At 43.6% G+C, this 22,574-nt stretch overlaps 1 protein-coding gene across 1 annotated transcript in view; it reads right to left on the reverse strand.

The window, feature by feature from the left end:
- Window positions 1-22,574, reverse strand: part of SAC3A (SAC3/GANP/Nin1/mts3/eIF-3 p25 family) — a 71,318-nt gene that overhangs the window by 22,135 nt on the left and 26,609 nt on the right. Inside the window, exons 2-5 of the mRNA XM_086489044.1 lie at window positions 11,869-12,321; window positions 11,317-11,418; window positions 10,493-10,593; window positions 9,765-9,939 (exon numbers count right to left, since the gene is read on the reverse strand). Of these exons, the coding sequence (XP_086345170.1) occupies window positions 9,765-9,939; window positions 10,493-10,593; window positions 11,317-11,418; window positions 11,869-12,321 (831 nt within the window). The remainder of the gene's footprint in view (window positions 1-9,764; window positions 9,940-10,492; window positions 10,594-11,316; window positions 11,419-11,868; window positions 12,322-22,574) is intronic.

Below are 22,574 nucleotides of genomic sequence, written 5' to 3' on the forward strand. Positions count from 1 at the left end.
AGCAAGACTGTGCCAGTTACATGGCTGAAATTCAAGAGGCTTTTTATTTCTTCTTGGTTGACTCAAGAGTTTGAGCAAGATATACGAGCTGCTTGGAACCATCTCCGGATGACCAAGAGCGATACAGTGAATTCTTATAGTGAAAGATTCTGGAGTTTTTTTCTACCTGCCTCTTCATTCAAGAAGATCTCGTTCAGAGAACAGATTGAGCGGTTTACATTGGGTCTACCTACAGAGATCCGAGACCACTGCTTGGAACAGAAGTCAGCTTCTGTTCAGGAGTTGATGAGTCATGCGAAGCGGGGCTTTGCCATTCACTCTGGCAGTCTGACCTACCCCACAGATGAGGCCATGACACAACGAGCCGAACAGACTTCTGGGAATGAAAGTAGAATGAAAAAGAGCAACCCAGAGAAAAAAAAAAGGATGCACGACCCAAGCTTACTTCTGAGGAGAGAGCTCGCTTCATCAGAGAGGGGAAGTGCTTTGGATGCGGGGAACATGGACATATTTCCGCAAAGTGCCCTGATAAGGCACAGAAAGAACAGAATGATAAAAACGACGACAAGTCTGAGAGTTCGAGAGCAGCTGAGGAATGTGGCAGAAAAGGCAGATAGAAAAGCAGAACTGGTACCACATGGCGTGGGACCTGCACCGAATCTAATGAATGAAAGTACAAACTTTGCCGCTTTTTTTTGGGGCAAAGTGAAGGATCAGGAAGCTCTTTTGAAGGAGCCAAGGCCAACTTCTTTTCACTTGGAATTGGCGGCTCGATTTGGAACTACGCCCGACAGACTGACGCCACAGGCGGAGGTAGTTCGACTGGCACCCGGATGGGATGTTGCCATTACACCGAGCATTGGCAAACTTCGTTTGCAATGACAGGGGTGTTCAGGGCACGCGAGTGACGTTCTACTCGGGATCCCTTGGTACCACAAGAACTACGCCGTGGTTGACTACTGGGCCGAGAAAGCGACTTTGATAAATGAAGGGCCTAGAGATTGTACTTGATGAACTTCAGTTTTCTTACTCATTCTTTTGGGAGAACTGAACGATGGATAAAAGTTGAATATGTTTTGACCTGAAGAAAAGAACGCCAAGATTTTTTTTTCTCCACGCTCATGCCGATTGCTTTTGAGAGGGCCTGAAGATCATACCATTGATCTGATCTCTGGAAGCACGCCGCCGAATCGGCCACCTTATCGTGTGAGCCGAGTACAGAATGAAAAGATTATGAACTCAGTGAAAGACCTCTTGGAAAAGGGTCTTGTCCAGCCTAGTACTTCACCGTATTGCTCTCCAGTGTTGTTGGTTTTGAAGAAAGACGGATCTTGGAGAATGTACATCGATTATAGCACTCTCAACGAAATCACCATCAAGAACAGATTTCCGATTCCTAGGATCGATGATATACTCGACAGGTTACAGGGATCCTCGTGCTTTAGCAGGATTGACTTGAAGAGTGGATATCATTAGATCAGGATAGCACCAGGAGATGTCTACAAGACAGCTTTTCGGACGACTTTTGGGTTATTTGAGTTTTTGGTGATGCCTTTTGGGTTAACCAATGCTCCTGCGACATTTAACCGGATGATGAACAGGATTTTTCGAGAGTACAGGCTATTTGTTGGCACTTTCTTTGACGACATCATTGTTTACTCCAAGAATGAGGCAGAACACAGAGATCATCTGCTTCAAGTCTTTCAGGCATTACGAGATCACACGTTAGTGATTAATGCAAAGAAAAGTGAATTTTTCCTACTAGAGATACACTTTTTGGGACACATTGTGTCAACAGCAGGAGTGCGAATGGACCCGGCCAAGATAGAGACTATCCGTGATTGGCCCGATTTGAGGAATGTCCATGAAGTTAGAAGCTTCTTGGGACTGTGTTCGTACTACAGGCGGTTCATACGAAAGTTTGCAGAGGTTGCTTCCCCTTTGCATACCTTGACACAGAAAGGAGTACCTTTTTCGTGGGGACCCACAGAGGTGACTGCCTTTCAGACATTGAAAGAGAAATTGACTACGAGACCTATTTTGACTTTGCTGGAATTGCAGAAGTCATTTGAAGTATATTGTGATGCTTGTGGTCGTAGTCTGGGTGCGGTCTTGCTGCAAGAAGGCCATGTTATAGCTTACGAGAGCCGTTTGTTCTCTAGGCCGGAGATGACAGCACAGATCTATGGGAAAGAGCTTTTGGCGGTTATCCATGCTCTTACTCAGTGGCGGCATTACCTACTCGGAGCGGATTTTACTGTCTTTACAGACCATCAGAGTTTGCGCTACTTATTGTCACAGAAGCAGTTTTCGGAAAAGCAGATGCAGTGGGTGAACATCTTGTCACAGTTCCACTTCCAGATTGTCCATGTGCAGGGACAGAAGAATGTGGTGGCAGATGCTTTGTCTCGGAAACCGTTGATTCTGGCTATTTCCGCGATACATCATAGGAGCTTCGAGGATATGGTCGATCAGTATGCCACAGATACAGATTTTGCAGATATTTTCACACGGATATGGGATGGGGAGATAGTAGCTGGATACTCCCTTCGGGAAGGCTACTTGATGAAAAAGACTATGTTGTGCGTTACACAACCGTTGAGGGAAAAGGTTATGATTGATTGCCACTGTCCACCTTTTACGGGTCACCGCGGCATTGCTACCACCATGAAAGGGGTAGAGAGAGATTTCTTTTGGCGGAGACTGAAGAAGGATGTGGAAGAGTTTGTGCGCAGTTGCTTGGTATGCCAGAAGGTCAAGTTTGACAGGCATAAGGCACAGGGATTGTTACAGCCTTTACCCATACCCACCCGCCCCTGGGAAAATATTGAAATGGATTTCATTTTTTTTGATCTCCCGAGAATACAGAATGATCACGATGATTTTCCGATTACATGGCACGTCTGAGACGATTCTCTCCGACATAGACCCCAGATTTATGAGTTGGTTTTGGAAGGCAATTTGGGAGAACATGGCACGTAGTTGCAGTTCTCGTCATCGTTCCACTTGCAGACTGACGGGCAATTTGAGATTGCCAATTCAGTGATTTTAGATTTATTGAAGTCTTGTATCTCGCATCAGAAGACTCAATGGGAAAAGAACTTACCTTTGGTGGAATTTGCCTACAATAACACGATACACTCCTCGACAGGGAAGACGCCATGTGAGATTGTTGAAACTGCTGCGAAGGTTCCATCCTTCCTGAGCACAAAAGAGTAGAAATTTGAAGCGGATGAATATTCGCGAGATTTGGATACGGCTTTTGCCAAGGTTCGCGAGACTCTGCAGGAGTCTCAAGAACGACAGAAAAAGGCAGCGGATCGCCATCGTCGCGACTGGAAACTGAAGGAGGATGATTGGGTGCTCTTACTTTTGAGAAGGCACACCTAAGAAAGAAAAAGGGAAAGGAGAGGCTTTTTCCAAAGCTTAGTATGTGATACTACGGACCTTTCCAGATTACTGACAAGATAAATGATGTCTCCTTCCGATTGAAACTGCCAGATAATGTGCCTGATGATGGGGAGCCTGATGAGCAACCCAAAGTGGAAGAAAACGAGGAGATCCTTGTTCCTGAACAGATTTTGGCACATAATGATACGAAGAAAGGTAAAGTCCGAAGGCAGTTCTTGGTTAAGTTCAAGAATTATCCTGCACTTGATGCGAAGTGGATGGAGGAGGAGGACCTAGCAGATACTCCTCAGATTGTGAAACTTTACCTCGATGCTTTTGGTTTAGCATAGTCTACTCCAAATGGAACCCAGAATTCAGCTTGGCCGAAGATCTGGTGCAGTGGGATGCACAAGAGGGGAGTTACTCCACTCCTTTGTCAACAGATGCCTCGATTTTGATACTAAAGTCACTGATGTCTCTTTGGGCTTCAGGGATACTGAGAGCTGACAGTATTCTGCTGGATGACTTTATGAAATGGAATTCCTGATTATGATACTGATTTGTTCTTGACTTCTTGTGAGTGCAGGAACTGATAGCCGAAATGACTGCAGCATTTTGGTCTGATTGATCTCGAATAGACATGGTTGCAACAGGGGTTAGTCAATCGGACATCGATGAGGTCCCGATTGGACCTAGATGTGATTGCTAGCTACATTGCCGATAAATCATGGTCTAAGATCCGAATGAATGTTGAATGTCATGTGATGTCCTGTGATGTCTGGTGATGTCCTGTGATGTCGTGTGATGTGACTGTCGATTTTGTACATGTGCTAGATGTGCGTTCCTAGTACGTAGGTACTAACAGTCAGTGTCTGCTAAGACGGTTTATGGCTTTTGTCGGTTTTGCAGGCGTAATCGCGATCGATTACAATGCTTTCAAGAGGGGGGTATGTCACAAAGTGATGACGTGGAGGACAGCAGAAACCCTAATTTCTGCCAAAAACCCTAAAATTCCTGCAAACCCTAATTTTTGCCAAAAACCCTAAATTCCGGAAATCGCGGAGGCGGATTATTTATTAAAAAAAAAACTTTTTTTTTTTTTGGAAAATGATGAGCGACGCGAATTTTGCTTTTGCTTTTTTTTTTTTTTTTTTTTAAAGAAAAGACTCTCTAAGAGAGAGAGAGAACTGATGCTTTTGATTTTAAAAGCTTTTGGGGCTCTGCTTTTGGGCATCCCTTGTAACCTTTAAATTAGTGGTGAGGGCCTCACTTCTCAGAGCATCTGGACGTAGAGTCTGAGAGTGAAACCCTACCGCTCTCTTGTACTTTGATGATTGATTAATATAAAAAGAAATACCGAAAGGGGTGCCAGTCTTTGGGGCCAATATCTCTAGGCACGGAACTCCGCCGGGCCAGTGCAAATCTATTGTGATCTGTGAATTGTTTTGAAGTGGTTATTTGGTGCTGTCGCGGTTGATTCTTGACTTGGAGTGTCCAAGTTTGTTACAGCGCATCAAGAGTTCCTGCAGGATGAGATAGCCACACAGCTAGGACTAAATGATCGGTCACTCTGTTCAGTATGAACTTAGTGATGGATTGGGATCCCCCGAAATGATTACTCGCACACAATAGAGGGCGGTACTAATTCAATTACCTTTTAACTTTACACATAGCACTGTGAAGAAAACAAAATACGGTTGCGTCCAACGACTAGAATGTCACTGTGCATTCGAGACCGACACCCTATAGGCCCCAAAGATTGGCGGCCCTTTCGGTATTTCTTTATTCAATTATAAGTTGACGATCCGAACACTTGGATCAAGCTTTCACAAAGCTGTCCAAACCTGGTGAGGGCTGAAAATGCAAGTTTCTGACCTGATTTCGGCAAACAACGGCGCAAAAACCCCTATAGGTCAAAAGTACCTATCCAAGACGGATTCCCTCGCAATTTAGAAGCTTTCTAGTGAGCTATCAGAAATTTCAGTGTGCTGTAATTCTCTGTTTTTCCACTGTCGGGTGCCCAAAACCCTGTACACGCATCCCAAGGCTTTCCCGGGGCTCCCCTGCTATTCTCTTGCAGCTTAGGTGTGAAACCCTAAATTAGCAGAGCGAACACTCCTACGCCTGTCCCAAGGGCTCCCGCATGCAATGGGACAATTCCCCTGTAAATTGGAGAGTTTTTACGCGAGTTAACTCTCCAAATTCGCAATCTTTTGCGATGGAATTGTGCGTACCTGTGGGGGATTAGCAATTAGCTAATCTAGTTCCTGTTTAGAAGGCTCATGCCTTGGCAAACGGGCTTCAAACCCTCAGAACTGTACACGATTTTCTGAGTAGCCCAACTAGAGGGGCATTACCATATGTGCAAAGGGGGAAGAGAGATGCACGAGAGCAAATCATCGCGCTACGAGGCAAAGGAGAAGGCAAGCTTTTCATTAAAGTTGTGAACCTGCACCCACTACTCACACACACACACTGTAAGTCACAATGAAGACTAAAATCAGCCTCCACTCTCAAAATGGGCGCCCCCAATTGGGATTCACTCTCTGTTGACCTACAGATTGCTCTCCTATTGCCAAGTGTCCAGTTAGAGTCAATTCCCTAGTTAAAGTTGTGACTTGCCCAGTGGCCCAAATTCCTTCTGGCGTGCACAGGCTTCCATACTCATCAGAATTCGGTGCTAACTAGCCCGACCAGTCCCACACTGACAACTTAGATTCCCACTGTGAGAAACCCGTTCGACCGTAGCCGTTTCACACTGGCCATGCAATGTCCACTTGCACCTTTTCAAGGGTTCCAAGGAAAACAAGTGAAAATATAATAAATAAAAATATGTAGCACATATTTAAAGAAGGCAACAGGAAAAATACACCTCCTAGGACACACTCCACCCTTGAAATACTGCAAGCGACCTCGCTTGCATGCCAATAATGCATGCAGATATCTCCTGATATCACATATTCTAAGATGGGAATCCAAGATATACATGCTTCCGGAAATGTAGTGTTGGACGATTAAACAATCCCACCAACCTAGCTACCACACATATATCAAGCATAAAAATCTTATGGTGTACTCTCAAGCACAAACTTCTCTAGCCAAATTCTGTATGGAAAGAGTAGATACAATTGCTTAATTACTCCTTTGAGCATCATGAACCATGCTCTTACCTTGCTCCAAAGGGCTACATCAAGTCACTGTGGATTCCATCTAAAAGGATTCAAGATATAGTTGTAATAGCTGAGGTGACTCAACCAATTCAAACTCTTCCATCCATTTAGCATCCAAAGATGGAAAATTCTTAAACTTCACCAAATAGCGTCTTGCAACCTTTCCTCTAACCTAGCATGACTCTTAGACGCATGCCATGCATTTCGAGTTGGATGCGGTCAAGTATAACAGAACTTGGACATTGGTTCCTTGGCCTACGAAGAAGAAGTCATTGGGACCAAATGGATCTTTGAGACAAAGTACAAGGCTAACAGTTCCCTTGAGAAGCACAAGGCGAGACTTGTGGCTAAGGACTTTGCTCAACACCTTGGCTTGGACTTCAATGAGACTTTGGCTCCTACTGCTCGAATGCTACTATACAGACAGTGATCGCATCAGCAGCCCATCATGGCTCACCTATCTATCACATTGAGAGGTTTGTGCGACTTTTTTGTGTCACAAACTGTTGACGTGTCAAGTCACTAAAGAATGGAGCCAACCTTCAGATCCCGGCCAAGGGGCCTAAACCCTAAGAAGCAAAAGTAGTAGAAGAAGAAGTGAAAAGTTGATGACGTGGCACCTACAATACAAAATTCCGGATTTTATGTTGGCTGATGACGTGGCATCTTGTACGAAATTCCAGATTTTACGTTGGCCTGTTGACGTGGTAGAACTGTACGGATTTCCGTGGTTTGCGCTGACTGCGTACGTGACAGTTGTACGGATTTCCGTAAATCACGCTGACAGTTTTTGTAGCTTTTTGAACCAGTTGCTTTTGAGTTTAAAGCTTTTCATGAAAACTGCTTTTAATGGCCAAGGGCCTTTAAATATGAGGCTAGGGCTCGTTCTCTGGCACTCTTCTGGGAGAAGGTGCAGAGTGTGGAGTATTGGCTTGTACTGTGTTGATGCAATATAGAGAAATACCGAAAGGGGCGCCAAGGTTTGGGGCCAATACTCTCAAGGGTGGAATTCCGCCACTCCGTGTCACATGTGCTCTCTCTCTCTTTCAGATTCAATTGTTATTGAAGTGCTAAAAGTTTGTTCACTCTATTCTTTTCCGTTGGCACGTGGTGCCTGTCTTGTGACATTTTGTCTCTTTATCCTCTTCTTCAGACTTCTATATCTGCGGTATTGCTTCCATGTTGCAAGTTTGTGGCACATTGAGGACTGCTTTGGTTTCCATAAAAGTTAACACCGTAACCGGCTGCCACCACGTACAAACTGGAGGATTATTGATACAACCGAAACAAAACTATGAAATCTTCAGAATTAAAAATGAGGTGACACAGAAGACATGTAGTTCCCCCCAAGTAGGCGGTCCTTGCAGTATTTCTTTGAATTATTATTGAACTATAACTATTAGGTGTGACAACACTCAATTCTACCCTTTAACTTATAGGCACATGGCCGAAAAGCACCTAAAAATCATCTACCATTTACAATTGGTGCTTGAAAAGCACTCAAGAATCCGCAATTTACAATAACCGAACAAAAAGCAGCCCTCATATCAAAACTTGCCACATCAACATGCTCCAAGCGCTGCCACATCATCACACTACAGAATTCCGCGACTGAACGAGATCATCTTAGATCATACACACTTTGTAACCACCAATCGCCATGGATCATATACAATGTAATTGCACCGTGAGTTGCGCCACGTTTCCAGCGTGTTTTCCAGCTGACTAGAGTGAGATCTGGGTGATAATATGCTGCTCATGTTCTGGTAATTCCACATCATCACCTTGATCCAGATTTATGCGAGCTTGTAACGACTGCACTTGTTTTCTTCTTCCATTGTGCTGTCTCTTTGTCACCTTCCATCACAGGCTCCTCATACAAATGAATTTTCATGCACCAAGGAGCAACTTTTGTATGTGTCAGTGGATCAAAGTGCCAAAACTACACTTTTCTCAAGAGAGAGAGCAATTGTGTGGCTTCGGAGGATTCCAGCTCAGATCAAGAGTTTGTTCTGCACCACCTTTCTATAGAGAATTTGGGACTGGCCAGGGTGAGTTGCGTTGCCCTGGCCTTGTTGTAAACAACCTAACCCTAAAACCCATCACACACATTGACTTCAGCTTCCCAAGCCTTCTCCACATCATAAGGAGTATATGCTGAGCCTTGAACTGTTCCTCTTCTACCTCAGCTTCAGCCTCCTCTTTCACTTCCTCAGATTCCTCCTCCTGCTCCAGATGGTTGGGATTTGGAGGTCTGCTGCTGCTATTCGTGTTCAGTGGCCAGCCAGTGCTAGTGGTATCAGAGCGCCAGTTCGTTGTTCTTCTATGAATAATCTGATCCAGCTTTTGTAGCAATCATTGTGGAAGTAACACTAGCAAAACTTGAAAGAAAACCTTGCTCAAGAGACAGAGCGGCAGAGTTACCCTCTCACAATCACTAGCCCCTAAAGTCGCCCCTAGAGGTTCGTTAATGAGCAACAGTATGTACAATCTATCTATAAGCCCACTCCCTGAGTCCGATTACAATTGGACCATGCCAGGTTGCCACATCAGGATTGCCTCGTCATTGATACGCGATCTCTGTGGTGTCCCTTCCGTACAGGGGGCTGCCACGTCGTTTTTCGGTGTTGCAAGATGGTAAAAAGAGATAAAATGGAAAAGATGAACGTGGAATGCTAACCATACTAGCAAAAGAAGAGGGAGAGACAGGAAGGGATGGAAGATTTTACACGGATTCAAAGTACTCAAAATGTACAGCAGTCAATTATAAGAATACAATCAACAGGCTGGATTATAACAGACAAGCTCTATCACAAGAGCACTCTATGATATAATGATCAAATTGAATCTATGATTCAGGGCTGATTTCTTTAGAACCGATCCAAGAAAGATTCAAGCTTGATGCGTGAGAAATAAAAGATGTAGAACTTACATGGTCACGCTTCCAATTCAAATAGTCAAACTAGAAACTTTAAACTGGGTGACCCCAAACATAGTTGCTCAGCAAAATTTTGAAAAGCTGGGCCGTGGAGGAGATCTTTCCTTAAATGGAAAGGAGTGAAATTTAATGAGTTACAAATAAAATGGTCAAACATTAGGTCAAAGTATAATGACTCGTGAGACACACAAGACCTTCATAAATTCAACAAGTGGTTCGTTGTAAAAACGTTTGGGGAGTGAAAGCAGTAAAGGAATCAGCATTACCGGATTGCTCCCTGCTCTAAAATGGTTCCATAATACATCCTTGTTGGCGATTGTAACCTTTGCCTCTGCCTTTTCTTCTGTTTTTAAATCTGCAACTGGTTCCCATCGACTTTTTACCCGCCGTATCGGACTCCGGTCTTGCTTAGAGCTCAATAAATCCAAGTCTTGGGCCCCCCTGATACAAATTGAAAGGTCAAAACCTTTGTAATTCAACACTGGAAGTGCCAAAAAAGCAACGCAAATCAGTAGTGTGTGGTTTCTGTGTGTGGGACCCTATATTGGGCACTGATGATGTTAGTTGGGACGTGATAGTTCTCAGTTGATACAATGCATGTATCAGCTTCATCATGCATAGCATTGACTCAATAGCATGGCATCCCCACTAACTCCATGAGTGTCCAATAGTGGGGGTGGAACTAGGTAGCAATATGGGTCCAACGCACACAAACCACACACACACATGAGCATACATTAATAAAAAGGTCTGCACATTGAGAGTCTCTAGAAATGAGAAGCGATCTCAACCATAATGAAGCCTAGCGTATTATCAACAGCATTTGAAAAAAATTCATTACTGGCTAAATCCTGCAATGGCAAGATCAAAATTTAGCGATCTCATAAATGCAAGCTACAATACATTTATGTTTTGCACGAGTGTACTTCTTAAACTACAATCATTCTTTACAGACAAATCAGCAAGGAAACCTTCACTTTAATTTGTAACTTACTCGTTTGAAGATGTTGCGACCACAGCTGGTAGTGGGAAAAGAGGTTCAGTGTCCCAATTTTTTGTAAATAGTGATCCATCCGAAGAAGCTGTGGTAATCATCTGCAGTGAGCCATCAAATTCATAAAGAAAACAGAGGATAAGTTTTTCACACACAGGCTGATCTCTCAACAGGGCCTTTATCAATGTTTCAAACCACAAACTTATCATGAAGAGCAAAAGCATCAGCCTTTATGGCTTCAAAGGCTTGCAGTTGAAGTAGTAATGCGCTTTGTTACCCAGAGGCTTTATTCTTTCTTATAAATATAGGTCGGGTAAGTACTTACCTTATGATTCCACAACTTTGTCATTTGCTACACTGCTAAAAACATCCCCCACCCCCATGCATGGCTTGTCTTGGGCAATTCGCTTGGTGCAGCTTGTAAAATCATGCTATATCTCAGATACATTCTTGACTACCCACGTGGTTCACTTTTAAAGTTTAGAATACAGTTTGTGGACCTAATCTTGTGGCATAAATCAGCACTTGCAAGTGCAGTACAGGACCACAGTCTTAAATTGACCCATTTTACCACTTTGAAGGGCTAGAATATCAGCGCAATTCGGACATCAAACATTAAGAAACTTTTAACCCTTCCTGTACTGGCCATAAGGGAGAACTGCATTGCTAAAGCCCAACCCTTTCAAAAAGCTCTGGGGCAGACAATCCTTGTTTAATCCAAATTTCTCATTTTCTCACAGAAACATTGGCAAAAAAAACTCATCAAGTTTGCTGCAAACAAGAAAATAAGACATCACAACTGCTATTTTGCACAAACTACTTGCCTCTTTCATTATCTCCTGGCAAGCCCTCTTTTGTGCTTCATCTTTACATCGTGCGAGAGCCCTTTCCACATAAGCGCGTAAAGAGGGAGGAAACATGCCTGGCTGAAAACAGTAAGCTTAAAAAATCAAGAGCTTATACAATAAGCATAGCAATCTGCTTCACAGACATCCTGAACTGCTACAATTTAAAACAGAAAGGTTCAGGAAAAGCAACTACACGCCTTACATGGGCTAGAACCAAATTAAGCATGAACCAAGACCCAGGAAAGATGGAAATAAATTCCCCCGAAATACTAGTAATGAAACATGATACTAGTCTCCTATAGCAACTTTCAAGAATGCCTTGTCATTCAGACCAGTGCCTTGCATCCACACATGAATTCACCTTGAGCACAGTCCAGCAGAAGTATCAAATATAAGAGTCTAGCTTGCTTACTCCTATAGGAGCTACATGGATAACTTGCCATTAACATACGAACCTTACAACCATGCAATTCAAACTCAAGCACCCAATGTCATGGAAAAAATGTCATGTAAAATCCTTGAACGCACCTTGAGCATAGTCTCAGCAGACATATCAGGAGAGCACTTCAACAAAGACGCCTTTGCTTCTATGGTTATGTAGGCAGGTTTCCGGATTTGAGATGAATCTGCAGGTGTTACTTTTGTATTCATTGCTAGCGTTGACACTATTCTAGGGTTCGTGGGGATTTGCAGCTTGCCAACCCTCCTCTGAAGAGGCTCTACAACTGACGGAAATAACTTTTGCTGGAAAGTACTTCCTGGCAAATGAAGCTGAGTCTGCAGTTGTTGCCCGTGCAAAAGAGGGACCTGATCTTGAGTAGACTTGAATTGCAAAGGTTGATCTTGTAGGCTCTGCTGGAGAAATTGAGGATGCTGGAAATGGCCTGGCTGAATATGAGAGTACTGCTCTCCATGATAGGCAACAACAGATGGATTTGCAGCAAAACCCCCACTGTTGTCTGAAGGGGCTGGATTGCTTGTCTGTCAAAAGATTAAACAACCATTAATAATTCAGTCAATACGAAAACTTCATTGCACCATTCCAGTTAGGTCCTATCCCCCCCATCATTAGTTAATTTTGCACAGCATGACTGTAAACCAAACACAAAGTAGTAGATAGAGCTCCATCCATCCCTAGTATTCAATTCAGTTCTTCTTCACTTCGCCCTTTCAATTTCATTTTCCTTGATACCCAGACCATTAATAGTTGTATTGTTGATTTGTCTCATAGCACTGTAACAGGGAACGGGCGGAACGCAGCCCAAACGTTCCTAAACGGCGTTCCGGATGAGCCCCGTTCCCGAAACAAAGTTGGGAACGGAACACTGTTCTGGAACAGAGTGTAACAAGGTGGAACGCGGGGCGGAACGGGCAAAATAGGCATTTGGGGGCAAAAACGTAGGCATTTGGGGCTGTTTGGGGGACATATTTGGGGCACGCAGGGCGGAAGGGCCAAAAGTAGGCATTTGGGGCAAAAACGTAGGCATTTGGGGCAGATTTGGGGCTGTTTGGGGGACATATTTGGGACAGTTTGAAGGCAGGTTTGGGGTTGTTTAGGAGTTGATTTGGGACTAAGCTGAATGGAGGTAATTCAAGCCTTACTTCAGTCGACTGTTCCTGTTCCGGCCCCGTCCCCCCCCCCCTCCCTCCCAGTTCCCGTCTCATTCCAGACCCTCCCATTCCGTTCCCGGCCACATGCTCCTATACCTATAGTACCGAAAACATCACATTCAATGGGATGAATTTCTTATCAAAGAGATGAAAAATCAAGGCTAAAGGCTAAAAACAATTAAATGCTTCTCTAAAGACATCCATAATTCAAAATTTAAGAGAGATAAAAAGAAAGGAAGGTGTACTCACGCCTAGCTCTAAAATTGGTTAGAGCTTCATAACAATGTGAGCAAAGGGATATTACACACACTTCAAATTGAAAATTTCTGCAATTAATATGTCAGCACATTCAATTCCATTCTGCATTTTGCCCTTTCAATTTTGATTTCCTTGATACCCAGAGCATACTATCAGCTGTATTGTTGATTTGTACTTTGGCCTCGACTAGACATCAATGAACCTTCCTTTCTTTCTTTCTCTCTTAAAAATTGGATTATGGATGTCTTTAGATAAGCATTATACTTGTTTTTAGCTTTTAGGCTTGATTTTCATCTCTTTGATGAGAGATGCATCCCACAATATGCAATGTTTTGATCTTGTTAGGTTAGAACTTCATAGCAAAATGAAGAGAAGGAAATTACATTATTCAAATCTGAAAGTTTTTACAATTATAAATCAGTGCGCACACATTTTAAATTATTAATCACGGCTTAAGTGAAGCAAGGAGCTTGAGAGAAGGAAGAGGGCGTCCTTGATGCCTAGAGAGTATGAATGAAAGATGAGTCTCTGAATAATGCTCGCATGTATGGGGCTAATGTGTGGAGTTAAGGAACGAGATTTCAATAAACACAAAAGTAAAGTGTGTCAAATGCCAAGAGCATGGGTAGAAAGGTTAAAAACCAGTCATATTCACATTGTAAATGCACCTTAGCTCAACGAGCAATTCCCAATGTGCAACTACAAGTCTACAATCCAAAGCCCATTCTTTAGCATAGGGGATTTGTAACCAATTCCCACGAGCGGTTGGTATCAACTTCAATACCTCAAAACAACTCAACAAAGTAAACCGAATCAGAGAGTGAAGGGAGGAGAAGTTCATGGAACCGGATGCTCCAGCACAAAAGGGTTGGCGGCCTTGAACTGCCACGGTCAACATCCTTGGCGGTGTATTTCTTTATGGATTGAGTTTGTGTATAAAAGGTCACTGGACCGTGCTTGTGGTGCATGCACACACCCAAGATCATAACCTTAATCATAATCTTTATTAGATCATAATCCATACTAAAAGAATTCTTATGTATATCTTCATAAGTTCAGAAAAGTCTGAACTCACGAATTATAGGAGGGAATAAAGCACTCATAGAACTATAAAAGCAAGGGACACAAGAAAAGAAAAGAAAAACAAAAACAAACAAACAAACAAACTAAATCACTTTGTTTGCTACGAAACAAAACTAAATAAAACAAAACATTATTAACTTAAAAATGTTTTTAGAAAAGGAATGTGTAAAATAAGTTGACGCAACTTACTTTGCTTAAAACAAGTACTCAACTTTAAACAAAAAAGAATAAGACATCTTAAAAACTTAATCCTAGAAATCAAACTTCAACAACAACTTCTAATGGAACACCTTCTTAAGTCCTCAGGTAAGCTAAATACGAAATCGAAAAATAAATAGTACTACAAACCTACGAAGAGCAAAGAACCAAACTTGACAATATGTGATCTCAACTTCGCTGCCCCATTTTGCAAGTCTCTGTCACAGGTTAAGAGCTATGGAGTGCTTGCTTTCCCTCTTATGCACAGTGCGGTGCCAGGAGTGATGCCCTGCCCCCCTTTGGCAGTATGTTATGCCCCTCTAGTGGGCTCTTCATTTGACCAATGTACAGTTGTGTGGGTTCATGCGCGATTGCCGAGGCAAGAGCCTCTTGCACAGGTACTGGATTAGCTAGCGGCTAATCCCCCCGCAGGTACAGGTGAATTCGGAGAGGTTTCACGCCAAAAATCTCGTTCGATTCAAAGGGCAAGTAGCCCTACAGGTGCGGGAGCTCGAGGACTTGCTACGGATGCGACCGGCACGCGAAATGGAGCCCAAAACAGTAAATTACAGCCTGCTGTGTATTTTTGCAGGTTTAGGGTTTTGGCCCTAAACAGACCCTAATACCCCCCAGGAGGTTCGGGGACGCAAGGGGACCGCTGTACAGGTGATCTGGCGCATTTTCGGGGCTGAAAACAGAGAATTCAGCCTGCTGCAGATTCTCACCAGGTTTTGCAAAGTGCCGCCCGTATGCGTCGGGAAAGTCAGTCAATGCGTGGGAATACTGACTGTGAAGAGTTCTAGTACAGTTATGCTGCCGAAATCGGGTTGGAACAGTGGAAATTCAGCCGAGTTTGTGCGGGGCAGCTTGTAGGGATCCACAGCGTTTATTCCCTCTTTTGAACAATAAAGAAATACCGGAAGGGGCGCCTAAGTTAGGGGCCAATCTGGTGTCGGTCTAATCATACAGGTGCAATCTAGCAGCCTGTATCCCTTTCCCCTTTGTTGTGTCCTGAAAGTACAGGTAAAATAGACGACTAATAATGGGTGAAAGCTAAATCAAGGTTTAAAGTAAAGTCTGCCGCCCTTTTTGGATTGAACAGGCCGGTTTCATGGTTCCATCAACGGGACTAAATCACTTTTTCCCATAGAAGTGAGCCTTGGTCAGTTTAGGCTTGAAGACACAGGGGATCATAGACCAGACACAGGGAATAGCAATTATGGCTGACAGACCAGATGATGTGACTGAAGAGGTTTCCTCTTCACAGGGTCAACAGACACATGAAGTGGGTGAGTCCTCAAGACCACCACAGACGGATGATGATATATTCAGGACCCAGTTGGCTATTGTTGTGGCTATGTTCACACAAGTAGTGCAGAACCCGAGGTTTTTAGCCTTTCTGCAACCTCCTCTTCCGTCTCAGCAAGTTGGGTCACTGGATCATATTCAAAAGCCTGTTAAGGCTCGAGCACAGGTGATTCATACCGCACAGTCAATGGAAACACCTGTACACTTGACGGAGAACATGCAGTCTCCACAACCTATGCCTAAGGTGCAAGAACAGGTGGCTGAGATGCCAGTTTTTCAAGCTATACCAGTTCAGCCCGCCACCTTTCAGCAGCCTATAACTGGTTCTAATGGGCAGGGAAGCAACTTACAGGCTATGCAACAAGTCTTCCCACCACCTTTAGTACACCCTGGCTATTTTGGAGGTGGATCGGTATTCCAGAGCATGGCTAGTCATGCACCTGGAAATCGGTTTTATACGCCAGGAACAGTGTTCGAAGGTGCTCAAACGATGATGCCTAACCCCATGTACTCATGGGTATGCAACCAGGGTTTCAGAGCACTCAGGGCCAATTTGGGATGCCACAGGCAAATTTTGGTATGGCTGGAATTACAAATCAGCAGCCAAATATGGCGTTTCCAGGTCAACTTAATTGCGGTCAGGGAACACAAATGAACCCTAACAGTGTTCCCATGTTTCAGTCACTTCCATATGACAATTTAACGCCGCTGGAGAGGCCAACTCCGTACAAAGAAGGTGGCAAAGGTGTGTCTTTCACGACCTTTACAAGGTTTGATGACAGGAAGAAGGCTCTCTCATTCCTCCAGCAGTTTGACAAGGCCTATGCAGGGGGAAACTTTACAGAGGCTTCAAAGGTCCGCAAGGCAACCACTTTCTTGACAGGGAATGCGGGACAATGGTGGACAACTTTATTGCTTCAAGGGCAAGCTCCGTCCACATGGATTTACTTTAAGCAGGTTTTTGCAGCAGCATGGTTATCTGATGACTTTGAAGCAGATGTCATGACAGAATGGCACCAGCTTAATGCTGCCACTTGCAGAAATCTGGATGATTACAATCGGAAGTTTTGGAAATCTCTACTTCCAGTAACTTCCTATAGGTTTGTGCCATTGACAGAACAGATTGAAAAATATTGTTGTGGCCTACCTAAAGGATTAAGAAAGTACTGTACGAAGACAAAAGTCACTACTTTGACGCAGCTCATCGAGGTAGCAAACACTGGCAATGGTTTGCTCAAGGGAGAAGATTGTGAATTTAACACTGGCGTCAAGGCAGGATCACGGAAGAAAAATTCAGCCAAGAAGCACGTTCCCAATGAGGCTCCTAAAGGGACTCAGGAGTCAGCCAACGCAGGGAAAGATAAAGCTACGGCTGAATCAGAAAAGGGACCAGCAAAGAAATGGAAAAGACGTTTTCCTCGCAAGTCAGAAGAGAAAAAGAAGGTCCTGAGGACAGAGAACAAATGCTTTATATGTGAGCAGCCTGGCCACATTGCTTACAATTGTCCTACAAAGAAAAGGCCAGCTGATTCTGATGACAAGGAGGACAGGAAAGGAAAGAAGCCCATGGCTAGTCTAGTGCTAGATATGGTGGGCGACAAGCCAAATTCAGATGCAAGTGAGCTTTGCAGAGCTTGGGGAAAGGTCAGGGATCAAACAGTGCTTATCTTCTTTGATCCAAGTGCCAAAGCCAACTTCATTTCCCCAGAATTGGCTTCAAAGTTGGGAATCAGACCTGAAGAGATGGGGTATACAGCAGAGGCAGGTTTGGCATGTCCTGGCCATACAGAGACTGTGACACCCATCATCCGAAAGTTGCGCCTACATATCCAGTCCTATGTAGATGCTGAAGAATTTTACATCATGCCACTGGACAGATGTGATGTGTTGCTAGGTATTCCTTGGTTGTTTCGTGTACAGGGAATCATGGATGCCTACATATCCAGTCCTATGTAGATGCTGAAGAATTTTACATCATGCCACTGGACAGATGTGATGTGTTGCTAGGTATTCCTTGGTTGTTTCGTGTACAGGGAATCATGGATGCCTACAACAAAAAGATCACTGTACAGAGCAGGGGAAAGACTCACATTCTGGATGTAAAGCTTAAAGGGGATTCTATTCCCACTGTATCAGCTTCTGCTATTACTTCTGTAATGAAAAAGCATCTTTCTGCGTACTTGGTTTTTGCACGTGAAGTGTCAGATTGTGATGAATCAAATTTATCTATGCTAGATAAAGAAAGGTCAATGTTTTTACAACAGTATAGTGACTGCTTTTCCGATTCATTACCGTCTCAATTACCGCCAGAGAGACCCGAGGACCATGCGATAGATTTGGTGCCAAGCAGTAGCCCACCAAATAAGCCTCCGTACAGGGTTAGTGCGGCTCAATAGAAAGAGATAATGGGCCAAGTACAGGAGCTGTTAGAAAAGGGGCTGATTCAGCCCAGTTCATCTCCATTCTGCTCTCCAGTGTTGTTGGTGCAGAAAAAGGATGGCTCATGGCGTATGTGCATCGACTACCGTGCACTGAACAAGAATACCATCAAGAATAGGTTCCCTATACCTAGAATTGATGATATTATGGACAAATTAGAAGGAGCAGCTATGTTTAGCAGGATAGATCTAAAGAGTGGGTGCCATCAGATCCGCATTAGATCAGAGGATGTGCACAAGACTGCTTTTAGAACAACGTTTGGCCTTTACGAATTTTTCGTGATGCCCTTTGGTCTTACAAATGCTCCTGCTACGTTCAATAGGATGATGGACAGAATTTTCCGTCCACACCAGCAGTTTGTTGGTACATTCGTTGATGACATGATAGTCTACTCAAAGAATGAAGAGGAGCATAGGCATCACTTGGCCATTGTGTTCAAAGAGTTACGCAGTCATAGGTTGCTCATCAATGCAAAGAAAAGTGAGTTTTTTCTGGAAGAGATCCACTTTCTGAGACACATTGTCTCAAAGGATGGTGTCAGAATGGATCCTGCAAAAGTTGAAGCGATCAAGTCATGGCCAGATTTGAAGACGGTGCATGATGTCCAAAGTTTCTTGGGACTATGCTCCTATTACAGAAGGTTTATCCGAAATTTCGCTGAGATTGCTTCACCTTTACATGCTCTTCAAAAGAAGGCAGTCAGTCACCTTTAGATGGACACAGAAAGAGATTTCAGCTTTTAATCTCTTAAAGGAAAAGATGACTTCAGATCCAGTCATTGTATTGCTAGATCTTAGGAAGTCATTTGTGGTCCAGTGCGACGCCTGTGGTAGTAGCATTGGTGCAGTGCTAATGCAAGATGGCAGGGTAGTAGCCTATGAGAGAAGAATTTTGCAAGGGCCAGAGATGACCATGCAGGTCTATGAGAAAGAGTTACTGGCTGTGATTCATGCACTCTTAAGTTGGAAACACTACCTGCTAGGTACAGATTTCGTTGTTCAAACGGACCATCAGACCTTGCGATACTTCTTGACACAGACAAAGTTATCTGAGAAGCATATGCGATGGGCAAATATCTTGTCCATGTTTCATTTTCAGATTGTGCATGTGGAAGGCAAGAAGAACGTTGTGGCTGATGCCTTGTCAAGGAAGCCACAAATTTCAGCTGTGTCAATTCCTTATCATCATGAACTTGATGATATGAGAGAACAATATGCAAATGATGAAGATTTTGCAAGGGTCTTCGAGCAACTAATGGATGGACAACGTCATGAACACTATCTTCTCAAAGATGGGTTCATGATGATGCATGGCAGATTGTGTGTCACAAAGCCGTTGTGACGCAAAGTTATGGAAGAGAGTCATGTCCCACCGTATGCAGGGCATCGTGGTATCGATGCTACAGTTAAAGCGGTTGAGACATTCTTCTACTGGCCTACATTGAGAAGAGATGTGGATGCCTTTGTGCGAGAATGCCTAATATGCCAAAAGGTCAAGTTTGACAGGCAAAAGGCACCAGTGTTATTGCAACCACTACCTATTCCAAATAAACCATGGGAAAGTATTGCTATGGATTTTATCTTTGATCTTCCGAGAACGCAGACAGGAAACGATGGTATTTGGACCATCATTTGCAGATTCAGTAAACAGGCTCATTTTATTCCTGTCAGGAAGAAGATAAAGCCAGATCAGATGGCACGCTTGTTTATGAGCAATATTTTCAAGTATCATGGCATGCCACAGTCGATTGTTAGCGACCGTGATCCACGCATGACAAGTTTGTTCTGGAGAGGCTTGTTTGAGAATATGGGCACCACGCTCAAATTCTCTTCGTCATTTCATCCTCAAACAGATGGGCTATCAGAAGAGGCAAATTCTAATGTCCTAGATCTGCTGAAGTGTTATGTGTCAGAGCATAAAGGAAAGCGGGAGCAGTATTTGCCATTGGTGGAATATGCATACAATAATACAAAGCATTCATCAACTGGCAAGGCACCTTTTGAGATAGTTGAAGGTAGCAAGAAAGTTCCTCCCATACTGCATACAAAGGACAAGATATTTGAAGCAGATAAGTATGTTCAGGACATGGATGAAATGTACAAGAAGGTCAAAGTGGCCTTGGAAAAGACTCAAGCAAAGCAAAAGAAAGCAGCTGATCGTCACCGTCGTGAAGTGGTATATTCACTTGGTGATTGGGTGCTTTTACGCTTTGAAAAGGCAAGGTTAAAGAAGATGAAGGGCAAGGAAAGACTGTTTCCAAAGCTCAGCATGCATTACTATGGGCCTTTTCAAGTATGCGACATAATCAGTGATGTTGCATATAGGCTGAAATTGCCTGACAGTTGGAAGATTCACAATGCGTTTCATGTGAGTCTTCTCAGACCCTATGTGGGTGATGTGCCAGAAGATATGCTAGCTGAAGATCAGCCGGAAGTCGAGGAACTTGACGAGATCTTGGTCCCGGAACAGATTTTGGCACACAAAGAAAGGAAAGTGAAAGGCAAGGTTGCTAGGCAATACTTGGTAAAGTTCAGAAACTATCCACCAATGGATGCTAAGTGGATGGAAGAAGGTGAACTTGCAGAATCACGAACTGTGTTATCACTTTACCTTGAAGCCTTCGATTTGCAACCTACCTTGACCCCTTGAGTTTCAAAGCTACATGGATTGTCAGTGTGACAATGGCTTCTGAAACAAATGATGTACATGGTATTTAAAGTGAGCTCAAATCAAATACCTGTTACATGAATGTGAGAGCTGTACAGATTGTCAGTTTTGCAATTGCTCTTATGGAATGTCCAAAAGTTTGGTTAGTGCTATAGAAGTGAGTATTTCTTGTCAGTTTGTCAAGGATACACTAATTGCTTCTATTAAAGAGTACATGTGTAACTGCATTCTTAAACTGTCGGTTTAGGTATGCCTGAAAGTGTTACGGGATCCAACGTGTACTATAAGACAGTGGCAAAATGTGCAGCTACCATTTTGTCATTGGAAAGTTAATGACTCAAAGCAATGGCAGAGTGCGAAGCTACCACTATGTCATTGGGACAGGGTTCACACGCATGCAATACATGAGTTGACAAGGTGTTGAATACACCACGGTTGACAATGAGCATGTATGTGTCGTATATGTGTCGACAGATGTTGCATGCATCAGTGTTGACTGTAAGCATGCACGACATAGATGCAAACGAGGACGTTTGAGATTTCAAGAGGGGGGTATGTCACCAGCGTGTGACTACTATCTATCCTTTTTGTTGATTTCTTTCTTATTATCTATTTACTTTCACTTTTTGGAAACACCCCTCGCGAAATCTAACTGCCCTGCATTGCATAGCTACTGTGGAACTGTCCAGAGGGAGTCCAGGCCTGAGGGCAAGAGAGCACTAAGGTTGGACAAAGACTATGGTTAGCCAAAGTGGGGTCATTGACTAGCCAAAGTGGAATCCTTTGCTACAGAGGCTACATTTCAGTTCTGGATGTGGCCGCAGTGTACAAAGAGGGTCGGATGACCTAGAAAGATACAATGGCAGCATCTCCTAAAATTTAGGGAACTGCTATTTTGGGACCTGAAAATGTCTTCGCGTCATTACGTGCAGTTTGACATGGGGATCATTTTGTTACTTTGTGGCCAAGTCAACAGACTCTGGCCCTAAACAGACCCTAATACCCCCAGGAGGTTCGGGGACGCAAGGGGACCGCTGTACAGGTGATCTGGCGCATTTTCGGGGCTGAAAACAAAGAATTCAGCCTGCTGCAGATTCTCACCAGGTTTTGCAAAGTGCCCGTATGCGTCGGGAAAGTCAGTCAATGCGTGGGAATACTGACTGTGAAGAGTTCTAGTACAGTTATGCTGCCGAAATCGGGTTGGAACAGTGGAAATTCAGCCGAGTTTGTGCGGGGCAGCTTGTAGGGATCCACAGCATTTATTCCCTCTTTTGAACAATAAAGAAATACCGGAAGGGGCGCCTAAGTTAGGGGCCAATCTGGTGTCGGTCTAATCATACAGGTGCAATCTAGCAGCCTGTATCCCTTTCCCTTTGTTGTGTCCTGAAAGTACAGGTAAAATAGACGACTAATAATGGGTGAAAGCTAAATCAACGTTTAAAGTAAAGTCTACCGCCCTTTTTGGATTCAACAGGCCGGTTTCAATTGGCCACTATGCTTGTTCGCGGTTGTGGGGGATCTTAGACAGAAGATCGAGGATTTGGGTTTCTCTTCTGGGAAGGAGCGGTAATGTCAGTGAAAACTAGTTCTTTCTTCAAAACGTGATATCTGACTCTTGCATGTGATATAAGCTGCCGCATATTTGATACTACTTTTCCTATACAGTAATC

Source organism: Adiantum capillus-veneris, chromosome 18 (assembly GCF_014529385.1).
Source record: "Adiantum capillus-veneris isolate H3 chromosome 18, ASM1452938v2, whole genome shotgun sequence".
NCBI classification, from domain to species: domain Eukaryota; kingdom Viridiplantae; phylum Streptophyta; class Polypodiopsida; order Polypodiales; family Pteridaceae; genus Adiantum; species Adiantum capillus-veneris.